We start from the raw sequence: 18,551 nt of genomic DNA, 5'->3' as shown, positions 1-18,551 counted from the left end.
AACCACTCTGGAACGGGGTGCTGTAGTGCACCACTGTTGCACTGCTCTAGCTCTAGACTACAGAGTTTAATATTTAGAAACTGGATACTCTTGACTACGGGAGACTGCGTGGCACAATGTAATGAGAATGCACCCTGCGGTGAAGAAACAGCGCAAACGTGGTCACAGTATCCTGTGAACTAAAATTTGGCGCGTCAACATTTCAAGCCAGTCTTAACAGTACTGGCGTACAGCAGCTGATGAAAGATTCGCTCTCTCATTGCATTAGAGCACATTAATTTCACGTACACACTTGACTGAGAGTCTGGGCAAGTTGATTTTCACTAAAATCCATCATGCTGGCACAAGGGGGACACAGTACAAGAAAAGAACACAGAACTGGGGTTTTAACAGAATGTTGGCGTGCTCTGCACTGCCCTTTTCTGGTTCACTGTGTCCTCTTGCACAAACTCCATGGCTCTTGCAGATTCTGAGCGATTAAAGCAAACACGGACTACTTTCAAACTGCATGGGCCGAGGATGGCATCTTTATTTGACCACTTCAGTGGGTCGGTTCAACTGAGCGGGCAGTGCCGACAGGTCGGTGGGCGTGCATCAGGTAGTCGGTGAACTCCTGGTAGGGCGACTTTTGCAGCTCACGCTCCTTCCACAAGTCGGGGGTGAGGTAGCTGTACGTCTGCTGGATGGCCAAGTATGTTGCCTTGGCTGCACAAAGAAAAAATAAGTTTTGAGGACAGGAACGAAGGATGGAATGAAAAAACATCACCCAAAAATGCCACACTGAGCAACAACACAATTCGATGGAGGGAGGAAGCTCACCGAAGTTTCCAAGGGTGGCGGTGGAGCCACGGGCCGATGTGTAGCAGTCCTCAATACCAGCCATGTGCAGCAGCTTCTTGGGCACTGGCGCAGACACGATGCCCGTTCCACGGGGGGCCGGGATGAGACGCACCAGCACACTGCCACACTTGCCAGTCACCTGTGCCACAAAGCAAGCCATCATCAATTGGTGCAGCATAGAGCAATTCTGGTGAAAGCAGCTGCAGGTGAGCAGTCTCGGGAACCGCTCCCACCAATATAATACAGCAGTCGTTGCCTAGACAGCCTGCCGTCAGTAACCCACAGAATGCCCCCAGTTTCACAAACTTGAAAGTGCTGCAGACTGCTCATTGCCACAGGTTCATAAGATGTGAATCTGCGCACGACCCTTTCAAAAGTGTCCGGTGACACACATTAAGCGTGCAATAATTATTTTCTGCATAGTGTGGGTCATGGTGACACTCACAAATAAAAAAAAATCCTAATATTTAGCACAATGATCTGCTCTGCAAGTCAACATTTCACTCACGCAAGCGAGTTATGGACAACTTTCGGCACCAGACACGATACAGCAAAGTGATTGGGCACACACTTTGTTCCTCACCAGCTTTATCTGCAATAAATTGGAAAAGTCTAGAGGCACAAAAGGAGGTGCCACTGTGCACAGGTTGGCATCAACACCAGAGGTCATGCCACCACAACTTTTTCTAATTACCGGTCATTATATTAATTACCTGTCATGTGGTACTACGCATTTCTTATTTTGCCCAAGTTTAGAGGTCCCTCCATTGTGAATGCGAACAATTTTGAGCATTCCGTTAATGCTAACTCCCTAATTATGTGCGACGAGCATACTTTGTGTTTTCGAACTATTTTTCCTCTTGGCACCTAATATCCAAAAGTAATTTTCAACTTTAGTAGAGAAATAACCAAAAAATTTTCTAGTGCAAACTACTTGCCCCCGTTCATACTAGAGGGAGCAGTACACTAAGTGGTAAATGGCATACATCTTCCATGCAGTGAGAAAAAAAAACCTAGAATAACGACCAAGTCCATCGGGAAGCTGTATTTTGCCTGTTGCCGGTTCAACAAGTATGAAAATATATCCCCCTATAATTAAATCTCACTGCTGTCAGCTAGGCAAACAGTGCTGTTCTCAACATGTCATGCAAGTTAACTAGAACTTCGGACGCATCTTTGAATGCAATTTAGTATTTCTCAAATAAAACTCCACACAATCCAATATCTGTATTAAGTGCACATTACCAGGAAGCACATTCATTCAGTTTCATTTTTTATGTGGAGTAACAATGCAACTAAGGCATAATTTTTAATAAGTGAGATGTAAAACCTGCCAAAGATTAATTTTTCTGGTGCTAAGGAAAGGGTGAAACTGACTGTGTGTACATTTGTAATACACAACCCTGCAGTACATAATGCGTTAGAAGAGAGGAGTAAAGCATCAGGTTGAGCCAAATAGGGCTCGAGGAAGCCCAAAATGAACAAAATCAATATGCAGAACAGAAGCATGCGAAATGCATTAACACAGATATGTTAGGCTGACAGAATCCACCGCTGACAGCGTGGCCATAGCCCACTACCCGTGGTGTGTACAGTGTGACTGGAGATTGCAGTGTCAGCAATGTACGTATCGCGTGCCGCCGCTCCTGGTGCATACACTGCAAATGGCAATCGTGGCTTGACAGTTCCTACTACCTGTAGTGGTGTGGGAGTGTGTTCGGAGCACCCGAAATTCTGCACACTGTACACTCCAGCCAGGGAACTTTACGAATGCGTATCACTGAGATTCTACTGTACCTATCAGTCCGAAATTAATGCAACCACTGGTCCTCTATTCCTGACGGTGCAGCCTGCAAGTGTCAACTTGTGGTGCAGATTTTCAATACCTGCCAAGCAATAATTTGTGATTGTCCCCAGTCATGGCCAGTTAACATGCCATGTCCGAAGTATAGTACATATCAACACCTGCCCAGCAGTAATCTCTAAGTGATTGTTCCCAGTCATGGAAAGTTAACATGCCGTGTCTGAAGTATGGTACACATCTACCGACACAATGAAACTAGAATAGGTGCCACACTGGCAATCTGACCTTGCAGGGTACTGTATGGGGCTTGCCGATCTTGTTGCCCCAGTAGCCCCGGCGCACGGGGATGACAGACAGCTTGGCGAGAATGATGGCACCACGGATGGCAGTGGCCACTTCCTTAGAGCACTTGACACCCAAGCCGACGTGGCCGTTGAAGTCCCCAATGGCCACGAAAGCCTTGAAACGGGTGCGCTGACCAGCACGCGTCTGCTTTTGGACGGGCATGATCTTCAGCACCTCGTCCTTGAGCGAGCTCCCCAAAAAGTGGTCAATGATCTCGTACTCCTTGATGGGGTACGAAAAAGGGTAGATGTCTTCGAGCGACTTGATCTTCCCGTCCTTGACCAGGCGGCCCAGCTTGGTGACTGGCACCCACTCCTTCTCACCCTCCTTGCCACGTCCCCGACCGCGGCCACGTCCACGCCCGCGACCACGGCCGCGACCCCGACCGAAGCCGCCACGGAAACCACCTCGTCCTCCGGCTGGAGCAGCGTCCGCCATACTGCACAAACACCACAGCACAGTTTCAATAGAACCGGGTACTCAACCCTTGAAATGGCCTGGCTTGCCCGTGGTAGGTAGCGATAAGTGGATTAAGACAACCATCATTTCATCTGCGCTTCCGGTCCACTAACATGGCAGTCAGTGCAACGTCACTGCAAGCGCATCTAAGGCCTTGCTTCGAATGTATTATCGGGGACAAAATTGGCATACTCCACACGGCGGGAGCCGGAGCAACGGAAAACTGCGTTGCAAAGCCACCTACAGGCAGCATCTGGGATCGAGACAGCCAATGCATGACCTTTATTATCAGCAGGCATGTCACTTGGCTCGTTTCAATGTTTCGTGCTTTAGCTCGCCAAAATACCGTAGTTTTCCGTCGCTCCAGCTCTCACCGCGTTGAGTATACAGTATCACTTTTGTCCCCGATAGTACAGGGTGTCAAAAGTTACAAGGCCACAGAGTTTGCTTTTGACCAGCATAGTCGGGCAGTTGAGATACCCTCGAAGCTCAATATATCTGTAGAGAATAGAAGAAGGATCGTTCCACTATCTGAGAACCTTTATAGCTTTATCAGAATCTCAAGTGCCAGGATATACCGATGAAAAGCGGACCATGTGGCCTGGGAACTTTTGACCCACCCTGTACATGTTCCTATTTCACTTTTGCATGCACATTCCTAATACCAACACCTCCTGCACATTCTATGCATATCATAATTTGACTGCTTTGAACTAGCCACCACTTATTTTCAACAAAAGCTTAAAGGGGCACTAATATGCAAACTATGCGCAACGCGAGAAGCTGTACAGCACAGCAACGCTCTGCCTAGTGTGTGCATTTGATATATTCTGGCACTTTGGCATGCATGTCACCCGGTGACTGCTGGCTAAAGTGCACAACGGGGCTTTTTTGGCCTGCCTTTTCAGCACCGCTCATTTGTGACAATGAATCCACGAAGCAAGACTGTTGCCGCCTCAATTTCATGGTGAAAGAAGCGGAAATGTCATAGCAGTGAAAAAGATGTGGAGGATAGGAAACAAAGTTTACGGCTTTAATTTAGGGGCCTTCAAATGTATGTTCAGCTGAGATTCATCAGCACAACATTCAGTAACCATAACATTAACTTCATCACATGTTCACATGCTGGGTGTCAAGCTCGGCGTTTCGTCCTCTTCACACTTAGTACAGACGGGAGCGCTGAAGATAGTACTACATTAAATGAACTTCTAATGTGTCACAAATCAGCCCCCAAAAGACTTTATACAGAACAGACGCGGCTGCTTGCAACTACGCCTCCTGTGCTCGCCGCGTTTCTGACAAACTCTAAGGGGGCCGTCTGAACGCGCTCTGGAACATTTTAGCCAGCGTTCCTAGCTAATGCATTTACAACCCACTCTAGTTCGGCACTTCTACGTGAGCAACGTGCTAGGTACAGTGGTGAGCAGCCTTGTCTAGAGCGCTCGGGCGGTGCACTTCCTTGCAAACAAATCCAGATTTTGTGGCAGCCACTAGGGTCCAGCTGCAACGCTTGCACGGAAGTAGCACCAGATAGCCTCGTAAACAAATCAGGCACGAAAACTTTGCCCCTGTAATGAGGGGCTGCTCTCTAATTTCGGTTTTTGTTACCAAGTGCGCACTGCTCAAGCGCTGTAGACAAGGCTGCTCACCACTGTATACACTGCAAATGAAGCTCGCAGTGTTTGCTTTCTCTGCTAGGATCGTTCCCAACGTGCTGTCAGATCATGGTTCCACACCAGCACAGCTACTTTCGAGCTGGTTATTGCTGTTAGTCGATAAACCACTTAGGTAAATAACTAAAAATGCGCACTCAGCCTCTCACTGTAGACAGCACGCTGTTCAGTTCTCGACAGCGTCGACTACTGAACCATAAGCCCGTAATCGCTCACGCCGAGATCAATAACAGATTCACAAGTCGGCAATTTTTAATGAACATTAAAGATCAATGCAAGATGCGACTCCGCAACACACGACCCAACAATGACTACTTTATCGCAACTTTTTCTTTGCAACGCCACCCATGAACGCGGACCAGCTGCAGCATGCCGGCGACCATGGAGTGGGATCTCTAAAATTTTAAATAATCATCCAAGCTTATAAAAATCCTACAGCAGTCAAACAATGGTTGGAGACGTTAGAAACATATCCTGCTATCGCCAATTCAAAAAGCCCAACAATAATCACGATTAAAACAGATTGTAACAAGAGCGCCACAGGCACTCCATCCACTTACGTGACTTTTGCAGAAAGAGGAAGTCGATCGCGATCTCGCGGGAATCTGCGAGAAGCTTGCACAAATGCGCATGCGCACACGGAAAAGTAAGAGTTGTGAAGAACCTGATTTATTTCAATTAGAAAAAAATGAGAAAGAAATAAACACAACGTTTTTTAAGTTTTAATTTATTTTTTTCATTTTTGCGTGCGCGAACTATTGTTTATTGTTTAGCCGCTGGGGCGCTCACATCACCAGTTCGTCTGCTACTGCTGGTTTTGAAAACTGACGTCCGCAGCACCATAGCCACCATAGCGACACGATAAGCTTTCAGGTACCGAAATGGTAACTGTCGAGAGATCGAACAGAGAGCTGCGTGCTCAGGAGCGCAAGCGCGGAAGCTTCTACTTTGAGGTTCGATCTACTTGTATGAAGAGTTCCGAAACTTCCAATAGAGTTCTTGTATCAAAAAACGGTGGTCGGAGTTAGCCGAAACTCGGGTGTTTACGGATAGCAGCGATGTCCGTGGCCAATAATGTTACAAACTTCGAGATTGCTGATAAACGCACAGCCCCCTGGCAGCGAAATAAGTGAATCAGTGACCAGTAGCGCATATGTTTTCTGGTGTTTATATGCTTCCGGTTTTCTGCCTTACGTCGTATTTATTTGGTGCACATTTCCATGCGGTAATTATAATTTACAAGTAAATAGCTAAAAATTCCGAGAGAACGGTAGAGAACAGATTAGGGCTGCGCGTGGGATGGCAGCAGACTTTTGACTATACTTTTAATCAACGTTACGATATCCTTGCGTCAAAAAAATGTTAACTAAACTAAGCGCGCTGGAATACATTACTTGTGTACGTCAACATTCCTCAGAGTGTACTATACTCTCAAAGCTGACATCAAGCACCAAGCACGATCTAACGTCACCTCCGGGAGACAAATCCTGTGTGAAGCAGAACATACACGAGCAGGCATGCATACGCACAATACTTAATGGATTAAAATATATTCTTATCTGTACAGTCGCGGACAGAATACGGTCAAACTCTAGCCAGCACATATTCATGACGAATAAAATTGAACACGAAACCTAAATCCTCCGTTAATCAACTTTTATGTGATACAACTCCGAAACGAAGCGGCAATCGCTTTCAAAATAGGCCTTGCTGTCAAACTAAAGTGACTGTCAAACAGCTAGCATATACGTAATAGCGGCCGTGACAGGTGCGCGCTAGCAGGCGCAAGACGGTTGACGACTTTATTAACGCTAGTTTAACAATACTGCAGATTGGGCGAGTTGGTTAACATACATCTTGAAAAATTTAGCGCGACACACAAGGACAGAAAGAGTAGACGACACGAGCGCTCGTGTCGTCTACTCTTTCTGTCCTTGTGTGTCGCGCTAAATTTTTCAAGATAACGCTAGTTGTTGGAGGACCTCTTTTGAGAGGCGTCTGCCGCTTCGTTTTGGTATAGTTAGGTATTGTTTTGGATGGTTTGGTTTCAGTCATGCGTCGTCTGCTAAAAATCGCTCGGCAAGGCCGCGGTATGGCGCTGCCTTCTTTAATTTATTATCATCATCATCAATATTAACAAATAGTCAGATGGAAAGGACAGCGCACGCAAATAGGCACTGACAAGCCAGGAGCAGGCATAAACCTTCGCACAGGAGTGCGCAAGAGCATGCGCACGAGCTAAACGGTGGCCGAGTGATGAGGAGTTGACGGAAGTCGCGCGTAGCTGCCCAGCAACTGTGTTCAGCACCTGCAGGTTCGCTTTTCCTCGGCCACTTCGCGCTGGGAATGTTTTGAGCTTCCCGAGGTTTCGCGGCGACGAAATGAGCCCGCATGCTGTGGAGTGCGTCGCCGCGGTCTGCTGACGCTCCCCGAAAATGATGCTTGCGGTGCTTCCTGACAGGAACCGCGGTAAGTCCCGTTTTTTTGCAACGCGTGCGGGCGAAACGCGGACGAGGTTGGTTTGTCAACGGGCAAAGGAGCCAAGTAAAAAAATCATCAAAACGAGAACATGTTTCGGGTGGGTTGGGCCGGTCGCCGCGTTTTCACATTGCTGCCGATCGGGCGCCTTCGTTTTGCGTGTTGCAAGGGCGTCTCACAACTGCACTTTACAGGAGAAATTATGTTCACCGAGCCGTCAAGGCGCCTCTGTCAACCATCGTCTACGCGTTCTGTGCTAAAGTCCGCTGGCGAAGTAGATGTACTCGAGTTCGAAGCACTGTTCTCATAATACGCTCTACTTGTCTATTCCAACCGTGTAGCCAGCTCTTCCGAAAACCCTGTTACGGCGAGGAGCTTTCAAGACGACGCATATATCTCCTGCCGTGCTTTTGTGGGCCCGTGGCCAGACATTCTTTCCCTACGTGTAAACACGCTCCGAGAGGCGAATCGAGATCCGAAGCTCGTTAGAAAGTCGGGAAGAGGAGAGTTTGTTTGTGTGGGCAAGCGCCAAACGACTTCCGAACTCTGCTCTGCAGTTTGCCTCTGCTTGTGGTATGCAGACCGTCAACTCAAAACTGAGCCTAGCATTTGTTGCAGTTCTTGGAGGCGCCGGCCGTGAGCCCACCATCCGCTATTAGATGTCATTCACTAAAAGTATTTGGGCCATTAGGTGTGCAAAACTACCTGGAGATGAAAAAAGAAATTAATTTAGAGTGGAAACCGAGTGTTTTGAACTCGGCAAAGCCTTGACGGCAAACCTACAGACATTGGGAAAAAATTGGCACTTGTGTGTCTAAAATGAAATGGTCACTTTGCAGTCAGGAGAGTTGACTTTCCAGCATTGCTGAAACATTCACATAGACATTTCTTGCTAAGAAGCGTATTTCGGACATATCAAGCTAACCCATAAAGTATTTCTGAACGTTATTGCTTTCTTACTGTGGTTTCTGGAGTGGTTGTTAAAACGCATGCTGCCCACATGAATGGAGTAGCATGTGAGTTCTGACATCACAGCTTGTCTCCCAGGCACATCGAGCCTCCTTTGAAAGGGCACTTACCGACTCAAATGTCGCTAAACTGGTATCAAGCGTTAGAAAATGTGGACTGAACGGGTTCTGCCTACTGCTGTCTGTGCTAAGTTTTCAGCATTTGAGACACTGTAGCTAATGTGTGCATTGTGCACAACTTCCCAATATTCTTTGCAAATGTGTTTCTAGTATGCGTTCACAAGTAATCTTAAACGTTTTATTGTCCATCACATAATGAGCAAAAACGCTGTACTGTTTGGCCTTGCATAATGCTGAACGCTTGTTGAAGGACCATTGTCAGAGACCAACTGTCAGAGAGTAATGAAACAGAAGTGTGTGACGAATATTTAGCCACAGACTGTCCTCAACACCTTAAATAGCTATAGTCTTGTTTACATGAACCCAACAGCAGCGGGCTGAGTCAGGGAATCGAGTTGAGCAAGGTCAACCCAACTCGAGTTGTGGAGTTTAGTCGAATCGACTTCCTGACCTGACTCACCGATGTTTACATGAACCCAGTAACGGTTTCCGACTCACCAACTCAACTCAAGCACGCTCTGTTGTGTTCATATAAACGCTGCTTAAGAGAAATTAGTTGCTACTCATGTGTGGGGAGGAGAATTCACTGCCTAAGCCTTTGAAATTCTGGGGAGTTTCAGTTCATGGTGCGACGCTTTTCACACCAGGGAAAGAGTTGTTGCTGGTCTCCCTGCCTTATTTCTCTGCTAGCATCTGTGTGGCTTCTTTGTGTTGAACTGCTGTGAAAAAAAAAAGTTTTTTATGTTCACTGCACAGTTCAACAACTCCCTTCTCATTGCTATCCAGGTTGCCATGCACTGTGTTCCAGTCTGCTCTGAGACACAGCTATGGACCTCGTGGAACCCGAAGTGAGTAAAGCTGTGTCTCTTTTTTTTTTTTATGTGGTAGTCAGTGAGAGCATTTGCTGCCCCGTCTTTGCGGTTCTTGGGAGTCACAGTTCACTAGTGCATCGCTTTTAAAACTGGACAGGTGTGACCTGTTTTTTTAATTTGCATGAACTCGTGAGTTTGTTTGGTCGTGAGTTTGTCTGCATTCTAGATGGCCGCGAGTAATATTTACTTATTTTCTTCTGATACCGTCGGGGTACTCTGTACAGTACAGAGCGGAGGGCTAAAAGTAGTTAATAGTTGTAGCACGTAACGTTGATGCCAACACAACACAAAAAAAAAGACTGAAGGCAAACAAAAGATAACACATGTATAGTACTGTGATGAAGCTGACCTGGGGGATCACTGAATCATGTTTCGCGTCGTATTTTTGAACAGGATGGGATTTGTTATGGGCACTGATGGTAATGATGAGTTATTCTAATCTTTTCATGCTTTAGGTAGAAATGAATGCGAGTATAGGTCTACGTTACAGTGCGCTATGCTGATTTGCTGAGGATGACTCAGTGCTGTCGTGGTAAAAAAGTTTGCGAACAGGAGAAAGATCGGATAGTTTTCTTCTAGAGGTTAGTGAAAGCCTTAGCTTGTTGATTTGTCTTTTCTTCCTCAGTGACTTTAAAGGGACACTGAGGAGAAATTGAAGTTGACTTGCATCGACAGAATACCAGCTCCTGATTACAAAAATGCCATTCATACTGACAACAAAGCTCTTGTAACGTAGAAAAGAGCAAGAACCAAAATACAGGTATCGCCGCCACAGGCCAAACTCGCAAGTACAAGCTTCATGACGTCATAGGACAAAACAGTGTTGCTAGAACTATTGGTTCTAGCAACACTAGGACACGAGAAATCACGAATCACTGAGGCGCAGCAAATGCATGCGCAAATCTCCTTGACGACGCCAGATGGCGCCACGTACCCGACAGCTACGCGCGCTCCTGCAGCGCCGGGACCAATCAGCGCCGGGTCACAGCGGTATGCGGGCTCCCGGTATTCCGCTAACGGTAAACAAGGTGCACGGTATGCTAAAGGTGTCTATTTGCGAGAACTTCGTTGACGACTTCGAGAACGGGATCCATTGTAACGCAGGCAAAACGCCGGTGCAAACGTAAATGAAGCGACGGCCGCAATAGCCGATAGATGCCTTCAACGTGCGGCCGGCGGTAGCTTTCTTTTTGGCTACTGCTGGGCTGCACTCATGGCCGCACTGCTGGCCTCCAGAAATCACGGAGTCTGCGTTACGTCATGTGCACGTCATGTTTCACGTCACTTAGTCCTGTGTCATCATAGGAGAATCCCAAGTTTGAATCAGAGCGGCGGGAAAAACTTTTTGAACTTCGAATCCAAATTTCTTAGAAATAAATGCATCTTTCGCTGCCGGCCAAGTGGCAACAAAGCCATGAAATGCCGAACTATCGGATTTTGCTATAAAAAAAAATATTAATAGAGCTCTCCTCAGTGTCCCTTTAAGATGATGTTGGGGTTCTGATAGTGGATTATGCCCCCCCCCTTTGTGCAGAGGGAGTGCTTGCAGTTTCATGTGGATCCCGGTGAGCTACCGGCCGAGCTGGCCAGCACCGTCCAGGCAATAAAGGAGGTATCCTGCCTTGCTTCTTCCACTGTAGAGAAGTTGGCCCATTTTGAAGTGACAGGTAGAAGCAGTATGGACACGCTTCACTCTGCATTGAAGTTCATCCTGTGTTTGTGTGTTTGTTTGTCGAGTTAAGGGGGGACACTGGTCTTGAAAAGAAAATTTTATTAATTTAGTCATAGTTATGAAATTTTCAGGGCACATGTATTTTCGTGCGCTGATTCTAGATATGTAGAGATTCTAGATTCTAGATATTTAATTTCATGTAAAACAATTCCTTGCGCACTTATGCACTTTTTATGAAAGTATTTTGCAGCGAGTTTTGAAGAAAATTTGCTGTAGGAAACTTGCTGAAATGTATGCCATTGGGTTCTCTTGACACCAAGGAATACAATAAGGGTAAAATTATCATCCTGGCTCTCATAGAACTTGAGTAATAGGGTACTGAAGCTGCCACTTCAGAAACAGGAATACACACTTTCCTTCTCATTTCTGAAGCGACAACTTCAAAACTCTATAACTTAAGTTCTATGATAGGCAGGAAGACAATTTCACCCTTATTGTATTCCTTGGTGTCAAGAGAACCCAATGGCATGCATTTCAGCCAGTTTCCCGCAGCAAATTTTCTCCAAAACTCTCCGCAATATACTAGCATAAAAAGTGCATAAGTGCTCAGGGAATTGTTTTACATGAAATTAAATGACATATTTAGAATCGGCACACAAAAATACATATTCCCTGAAGATTTTGTAACTGCGACTTCATTAATAAAATTTTTTTTTTCTATACCAGTGTCCCCCCTTAAAGGAAGACAGAAAATGCTTCCCACTCATGTAGTATAATGCGGTGGAGTAATCAATTGACCAATGAATATACTGTGGAGTAGTCATTAGTGAAATGTTGACGCGGTGTTTCCACTGCCTGTACTACTACGTGGCTTAGTGGGATGTGTGCTGGCCTTTGTTGGTTCTGCTATCTTTGTCCCTGTTCAGTGTCATTCACTCACCGCGTGCAAAGTTCCTGCATGTAGCCGTAGTGTTCATTGAGTGCCCTGTGCCCAGGCAAATATTCTTGGCCCAGTCAAGAACGGGGGCTGTAGTCTGGGGTGGTATTCTCCCGGTGTCGCCTTTTGCGACATGTCGCATTCGCTCTTCACTGATTGGCTCGAGCCGCGGTGACGGCGGCGTGACGACATGGACCCGCCTTCCTGCTACGTCATCGTGACGTCGCCCCAATTTACTACACTTAGTCGAACAACGGAATGCGCTGAAGCGATTCGGGCGGGCGACGGGCTACCGTTAGCTTACGAACGCAATCGGCAGTTGCGGCTTTTGCGCCCTTAGCGTGAAAACATGGCGACGTCCTTTCAAGCGAGAGCCGCCCGCTTCAGCCAATTCAGCAGTCCTTGCGATTCCGGTCGGCATGTTTACCGGCAACTACTGGTGTTGTTACTTTTCGCTATGATTTACCTTGCTTCGACGATAAAGTTTAAGCTCCAATTCAGCCTAGTTTTTTAGATACGCTCTCGATTCTGGAGCGCACAAGCCTAATGGGACCTCCAGCTGCACTGCTACCGTCTGCAACTGCCCGAAACACAGCCGAAACCTAGCACAACCGTCCGGAACGAAAGAAAAATAGATTTGGAGCTTTTTCGCGGTGTTTTATAGACTTAAATGAAGTAAAGCGAGTTTATATTAAATTTGCAAATGTTTTTTTGAACATTAGACGTCATGTGATGGCAAATATTCTTGCTATAAAAGATACGAAACTACTGCTGCTAGTGAATCAGCAGTGGTAAATTGTCGCTTCTCGGAGTGAATGAATGCACCGCAGACGAAAGTGCCGGCGGCTTTTTCCGTTTCTTCGAGCATCTGTAAGCACTTTTTTAGGCCCCGCCCATATGTGACATGTCGCAAAAGGCAGCACCGGCAGAATACCACCCCAGGAATTGGCGACATGTCCACTTTGGTCCGTGCCGATTGGCTGTAGCGCTAAATGTGGAGATAATGGCTGCATGGCAAACGATGACCTGTCGTTCCTGTTATGTCACCTTGGCTGAAGCTGCACCTGCCATTGCATCAATGATCGTAAACGAAAGCAGATATATGTATTGCTAATATGATCCTCATGTGCCTACGATTTATATTAAAGCATTTGAAAGGTGTCTGCGATTTATTTAAAGGTGGTGCGACTATTTCATCACTGACGCATTCTGAGGTACTTGTGGTAGCGATTGCCCTTCCCGGCGGAAAGGGATGCTAATTCATGCATGTGCACTTGTAGGGCGTTCACAGAATTTATCATTTATGGTGTATTCGTGGCAACTGTGCCTGTTGTGTGGCTCTACTTGTAGCCAGCACTCACACATTATCTGCCAAGAGCATTGAAGGCTCTGTGGCCAAAACTGCATTGTCCTGTTTGTGATGAGAGGCACTCACAAGCAGCCACTGCTGGGATCTCTCTTTTGTGCAGACCGCGGAAAGGGTGCTTTTCCGTTGGAAGAAGTTCCCCCTACGCCTGCCGGCCCCTGTCTTTGAGCTTCCACCTGCCCTGCTAGGCACTGACGCAGATGGCCGCAAGGTGTGTATGTGCTGTGTGCTGGGACTCGGTGTTTGGTGTGGCTTTTGGTCCTCATGTTCCACTTCGCATCTTCATGTTGCTGGAGCTCTGCGGAGTGTTGTGGCTTCAGTCCTGGCTGCAGTCGCTGTAGTCTTTGGCCATTTCAGTTTGAAACATTTCGAGCTCCTGATAGACCGGAATCGTGCTGGTCTTGAAAAGAAAATTTTATTAATTTAGTCATAGTTATGAAATTTTCAGGGCACATGTATTTTTGTGCGCTGATTCTAGGTATGTCATTTAATTTCATGTAAAACAATTCCTTGAGCACTTATGCACTTTTTATGCAAGTATTTTGCGGAGAGTTCTGAAGAAAATTTGCTGCAGGAAACTCGCTGAAATGTATGCCATTGGGTTCTCTTGACACCAAGGAATACAATAAGGGTAAAATTATCATCCTGGCTCTCATAGAACTTGAGTAATAGGGTACTGAAGCTGCCACTTCAGAAACAGGAATACACACTTTCCTTCCCATTTCTCAAGCGACAACTTCAAAACTCTATAACTTAAGTTCTATGATAGGCAGGAAGACAATTTCACCCTTATTGTATTCCTTGGTGTCAAGAGAACCCAATGGCATACATTTCAGCGAGTTTCCCGCAGCAAATTTTCTTCAAAACTCTCCGCAAAATACTAGCATAAAGATTGCATAAGTGCTCAAGGAATTGTTTTACATGAAATTAAATGACATATTTAGAATCAGCACACAAAAATACATATGCCCTGAAGATTTCGTAATTGTGACTTCATTAATAAAAATTTTTTTTTCAAGACCAGTGTTCCCCCTTAACCCTTAATCTGCCACTCCCGAGGTAACTCGGGCTACCACATATGCACACCCCCTGCCTATCCCGAGTTAACTCGTTTTGGCTTTTTAACTCACCCCCTGCCGCTCCCGATAATACTCATGTAAAAAAAACTATGCAAACATGTAGCGCCATCTATGGAGAGACTCGAAATTCATAGATCTTGTAGGGTAAATTTTAAACAACAGATGGCGCGCATGTTTCCACATGCGAGTGACTTCGTTTTGGTCTACGCACAGCAGCCATGAGGCTCTGTGCCACACTTGTCCGCGCTTTGACGGACGAAGAAATTCAAAATTGCTTGTGAATTCGGAGTTCAATGATAATGAGGACGAGGAAGGCGCCCACCCAAGTGCCTTGTCGAGTGATGACAGCGATGAAGTCCCCCTGCCACCGAAAAATCCGCGTAAGAGGAGGAAATCCGACAGGCCAGATTGGTGCTGGAAGATTTGATTCATTACAACTAATATCTATAAGATTATCCTGAATAAACATGTCTACATGTCCTGCAGAGCATTTTAGTGCGTTACTAGCAAAAAATTTCCAGGAAACTAACATGCAAAAAAACCCGGCAGGGTGTGTGCAGATGTGAGTAATAAAACCTGGCAGTGAAAGGGTTAAGGGGTGCTCCCAGATGTTGAAGGGTGCCAATAGTATTGGTGGTGCCGTTGTCTGCTATCATGCGCGGTTCGCTTATCATGCCGCTTGAGAAACTGCCTTCCGTGTAGAGCTGTCTGGGCTGTCTAGTAGTTTGAACAACTGTATGTGAGCAAATGTAGCATATGTGGCAGCATGTCAGCCTGCACAAGTGACTGGCCCACTTCTGAGAAACGCCCAGCTAACTGAGCACCTCCAGCATCACAGCACACAATTATCGTGAGGTTTTTTTTTTTATCAAGATAGCTTCGAAATGACATCACACACTCTTTCATGCTGTTCTTAAAATTACTAGCTAGCTGTTAACGAATTGTTGACTTTAGAGTTGCAACGTGAAAAGGGAAAGTTATTTTGGAAAGTTTTGTTCATTTGTGTTTTTATGGGCAGCTCTTGCGCACCCCCACCCTGCGGTAACTCCGGCGTGCAGTTGTTTTGGTGTTTTCAAACTACAATGGCCTTGCAATGATGCTTCATACTTAGACTTACGTGCTCTGTCTCACGATGTTACTAGGATGTTATCGATTGTAGGGCGACCTGACTGTGAAAGCAGAAGACTACCTTCAACACCTTTGCTTGCATTGTCCCTATGGGCCATACCCCCAGTTGTGACCCCTAAGCAGTGCCAGCAGTGTCACCGCATCTAACTTACATGACAGGGTTGTATTGGTCTATATGTATGAGCCAGGCCGCCGCGGTGGCTCAGTGGTTATGGATCCCGGCTGCGGCGGTCGAATTTCGATGGAGGCGAAATGCTAGAAACCCCGTGTACTGTGCGATGTCAGCGCACGTTGAAGAACCCCGGGTGGTAGAAATTTCCGGAGCCCTCCACTGCAGTGTCCCTCATTGCCTGAATCGCTTTGGGACGTTAAACTCCTGTAAACCAAACCTATATGTGTGAACCAATTTTCTTCTGTGGCGATATTTGCATATCTTGTCAAGTTGTGCTGTTGTATGTGTGTGTGTCATATGCAGTCGTTCTGTCCATGTGTGTCATTTATGTACCTTCCTGCCCCCTCAGACACACACAACCAGCCTTCGGGATGTGTTCACGGCTCCCAACTTTGAGGAGGTGGATGCGGTAGCCCGGGATGCCAAGGGCCGGCCACCCCGGCTAGACCAGGCCCAGCTGCGCTCCATCCGGGAACATGGGTGAGGAGAGACCACTTCATTGGACTCCCTTCAGTATCACCATGTGAAAAAAAAATTCAGGATGCACTTTGGCTCTCTAAAGTGCTGTAAGGTGAAAGCCTTTCCTGGCGCACTGTTTGGCATTGACTGCGAGACTGTTTGTGCTGTACTAGTGCTGTATTTGACTACACACTCTGACTACACATTACAACTACACACTTTGACTGCCGACTTTGACTGCTTCTTGAGCACGACTCCCTCTCTGCTTCGATGAGTTCGGTTGTATCCATGGCTCTGTTCGCAGTAATGAGGTATGTAATGTGGTCACTCACGGACGCCTTACTCCCCCTGTCGGAGAGGACGACAACTATATTATTAGTTGTCGTCTGCTCCAAAAGGGGGCGTCAGGCATCCGTGGGTGACCTCATTACTGCGAATCCGCACACTCTGACGTCATAATCATTTCGACCAACCGAAAAGCGTGACACCTCTGTCGACAACCTTCTGTCGACAACAGTGAGGCATTAAAGGCTTTCGCCTTAAAATTGGCTGAAGCTGTCACAAGTTCAGCTTAAAGGGACCTGCGGTACAAATTACAGTTGTCCTGTATCGATTCTACTTTGATTTGGGCTGCTTGCTACGTGTTCCAGGTTTAAAACTTTGACACAGGGGCTGGGAACATGAAACACTTAACAAAGAACACTGGTTGGCACAAGTCCTGTGTTAAGTGTTTTTGGTGCCGGTCCTTTTTGCCAAACTTTCAAATCTGTATTGACAGGTTACCTCGTTCTAATGGCTGCTTTCACTGAAAACAGAACTTTCATAAGCTGCAAAAAGTGAAAAAATAAAATACATGTGTCGCCACCTTCAGCCATTTTCATAAACAAACTGTGGGGACGTCGGGTAAGTTTGAGAGCACAGCTCTTAGGCGCCCGTTCCTGGTTTGTACAGCATTGTTAGCATTCTTGTAATTCACTTTATTAGGTTTGAAGAAGATCCGTCCTTAAATACCTGTTTCGTTATGCCCTTTCTGATGATACTGGAAGCATTCTGTCAGTTACTGTGGGGGGGGGGGGCTAAACGGCTTATGCTGATCATTTCCTTTTTGTTCTACGCTTGGGAAATTAAGCTACGGTTCCTCAACGTTATCAAAGATGAATCAGCAAACCATCCTTGTTAAATGGACAGTGTTATCACAGAGTTTTGGTGAACAAAGTCAATTTTAAAGGAGTAGTTTAGATATTAGCACAGAAATGGCATTGAAACTTGCTGACACACATGGCATGTGGCAAAGCATCTTTCACAGGAAAAGCTGTGGCTTACAAGCTGTTGTGAATTTCAGAGCTAAACTAGGCAAAGGTTTCATTATTTTTTTATGTGGCTAAGGTAGAATCTGAGATAGAATTGAAATAAGGGAGCAATGACTCATCGGCATCCACCCAAGTGAGCAACTGCTTATTGGCATCCACCCAGCTGCAGCCGTACGGCTACAAAGGAAAACTGTATAGCTTTCACGGAAACTTTGCTGCTGAAGAAACATTTTTTCTGGTCCGGGTATAATACTGGGACCACCAGATGTCTGGGGTAGTAGCTCTGCTACTTGAACTAACCAGGATGGCTAGCAGATGGCAGAGATCAGGTTGAATTGGTCAACAACTCTAGTCCAGTGTTTTGGCGAATCCCCCAAATCCCGGAGTGCCTTGGGGGAATCCACCTTGAGGGGTTTTCCTCAATGGTTTAACCCGGGTAGCATTGTTTGTTCCACATTTTGGTGGCTTTATTCGCCGTGGCTGGTGTTGACCCGTCACCTGTGGTGGTTGTGTCCAGGGAGTTTGAGGTGGGGAGCCGGGCCTTCCCGGGGCGCACCCACCGCTGGCGGCTGAGCCGGGTGGTGCAGAGTGGGCGGGTGGGCGCCCACCACACTCTGCTGCGGGACGTGGCCCTGGCCCTGCGGCTGCTGGTGGTCACTGCCCGCAACCGCCTTGACTCACACTTCCTCAGCCTGAGGGCCGCCTGGGCTGCCCTGTCACGCGCCTGCTTCTTGCTGCTGGGTGAGTGTTTGGCGCTCATTCAGCCCATTTGGTAATGGTTAAGTGTAAATCTGGTCCTAATCTGGTTAAGTTTGCCTAACCGGTTTACCTAACCAGTTTACCTACTCGGTTTACCGAACCGGTTTACC

At 46.6% G+C, this 18,551-nt stretch overlaps 2 protein-coding genes across 2 annotated transcripts in view; one reads left to right on the top strand and one right to left on the bottom strand.

Moving 5' to 3' along the window:
• Positions 1–497: 497 nt before the first annotated feature.
• Positions 498–3,449, bottom strand: RpS2 (ribosomal protein S2). The gene is made up of 3 exons (XM_089541121.1): positions 2,930–3,449; positions 820–979; positions 498–705 (listed from the first exon to the last, which is right to left on the bottom strand). Exons 1-3 carry the CDS (start codon positions 3,425–3,427, stop codon positions 542–544), a joined length of 822 nt encoding a protein of 273 aa, XP_089397247.1. The 5' UTR covers positions 3,428–3,449; the 3' UTR covers positions 498–541.
• Positions 3,450–7,337: 3,888 nt separating this feature from the next.
• Positions 7,338–18,551, top strand: part of LOC149349035 (uncharacterized) — a 54,091-nt gene continuing 42,877 nt past the window's right edge. The window contains exons 1-6 of the mRNA XM_089541116.1: positions 7,338–7,590; positions 9,474–9,535; positions 11,094–11,171; positions 13,638–13,745; positions 16,263–16,393; positions 18,200–18,423. Of these exons, the coding sequence (XP_089397242.1) occupies positions 9,515–9,535; positions 11,094–11,171; positions 13,638–13,745; positions 16,263–16,393; positions 18,200–18,423 (562 nt within the window). The 5' untranslated portion in view covers positions 7,338–7,590; positions 9,474–9,514. The remainder of the gene's footprint in view (positions 7,591–9,473; positions 9,536–11,093; positions 11,172–13,637; positions 13,746–16,262; positions 16,394–18,199; positions 18,424–18,551) is intronic.

The sequence above is a fragment of the Amblyomma mixtum genome, chromosome 4 (genome assembly GCF_055824585.1).
Source record: "Amblyomma mixtum isolate Tamu chromosome 4, ASM5582458v1, whole genome shotgun sequence".
In the NCBI taxonomy this organism is placed as follows: domain Eukaryota; kingdom Metazoa; phylum Arthropoda; class Arachnida; order Ixodida; family Ixodidae; genus Amblyomma; species Amblyomma mixtum.
This window is presented reverse-complemented; position numbering and strand designations above follow the sequence as displayed.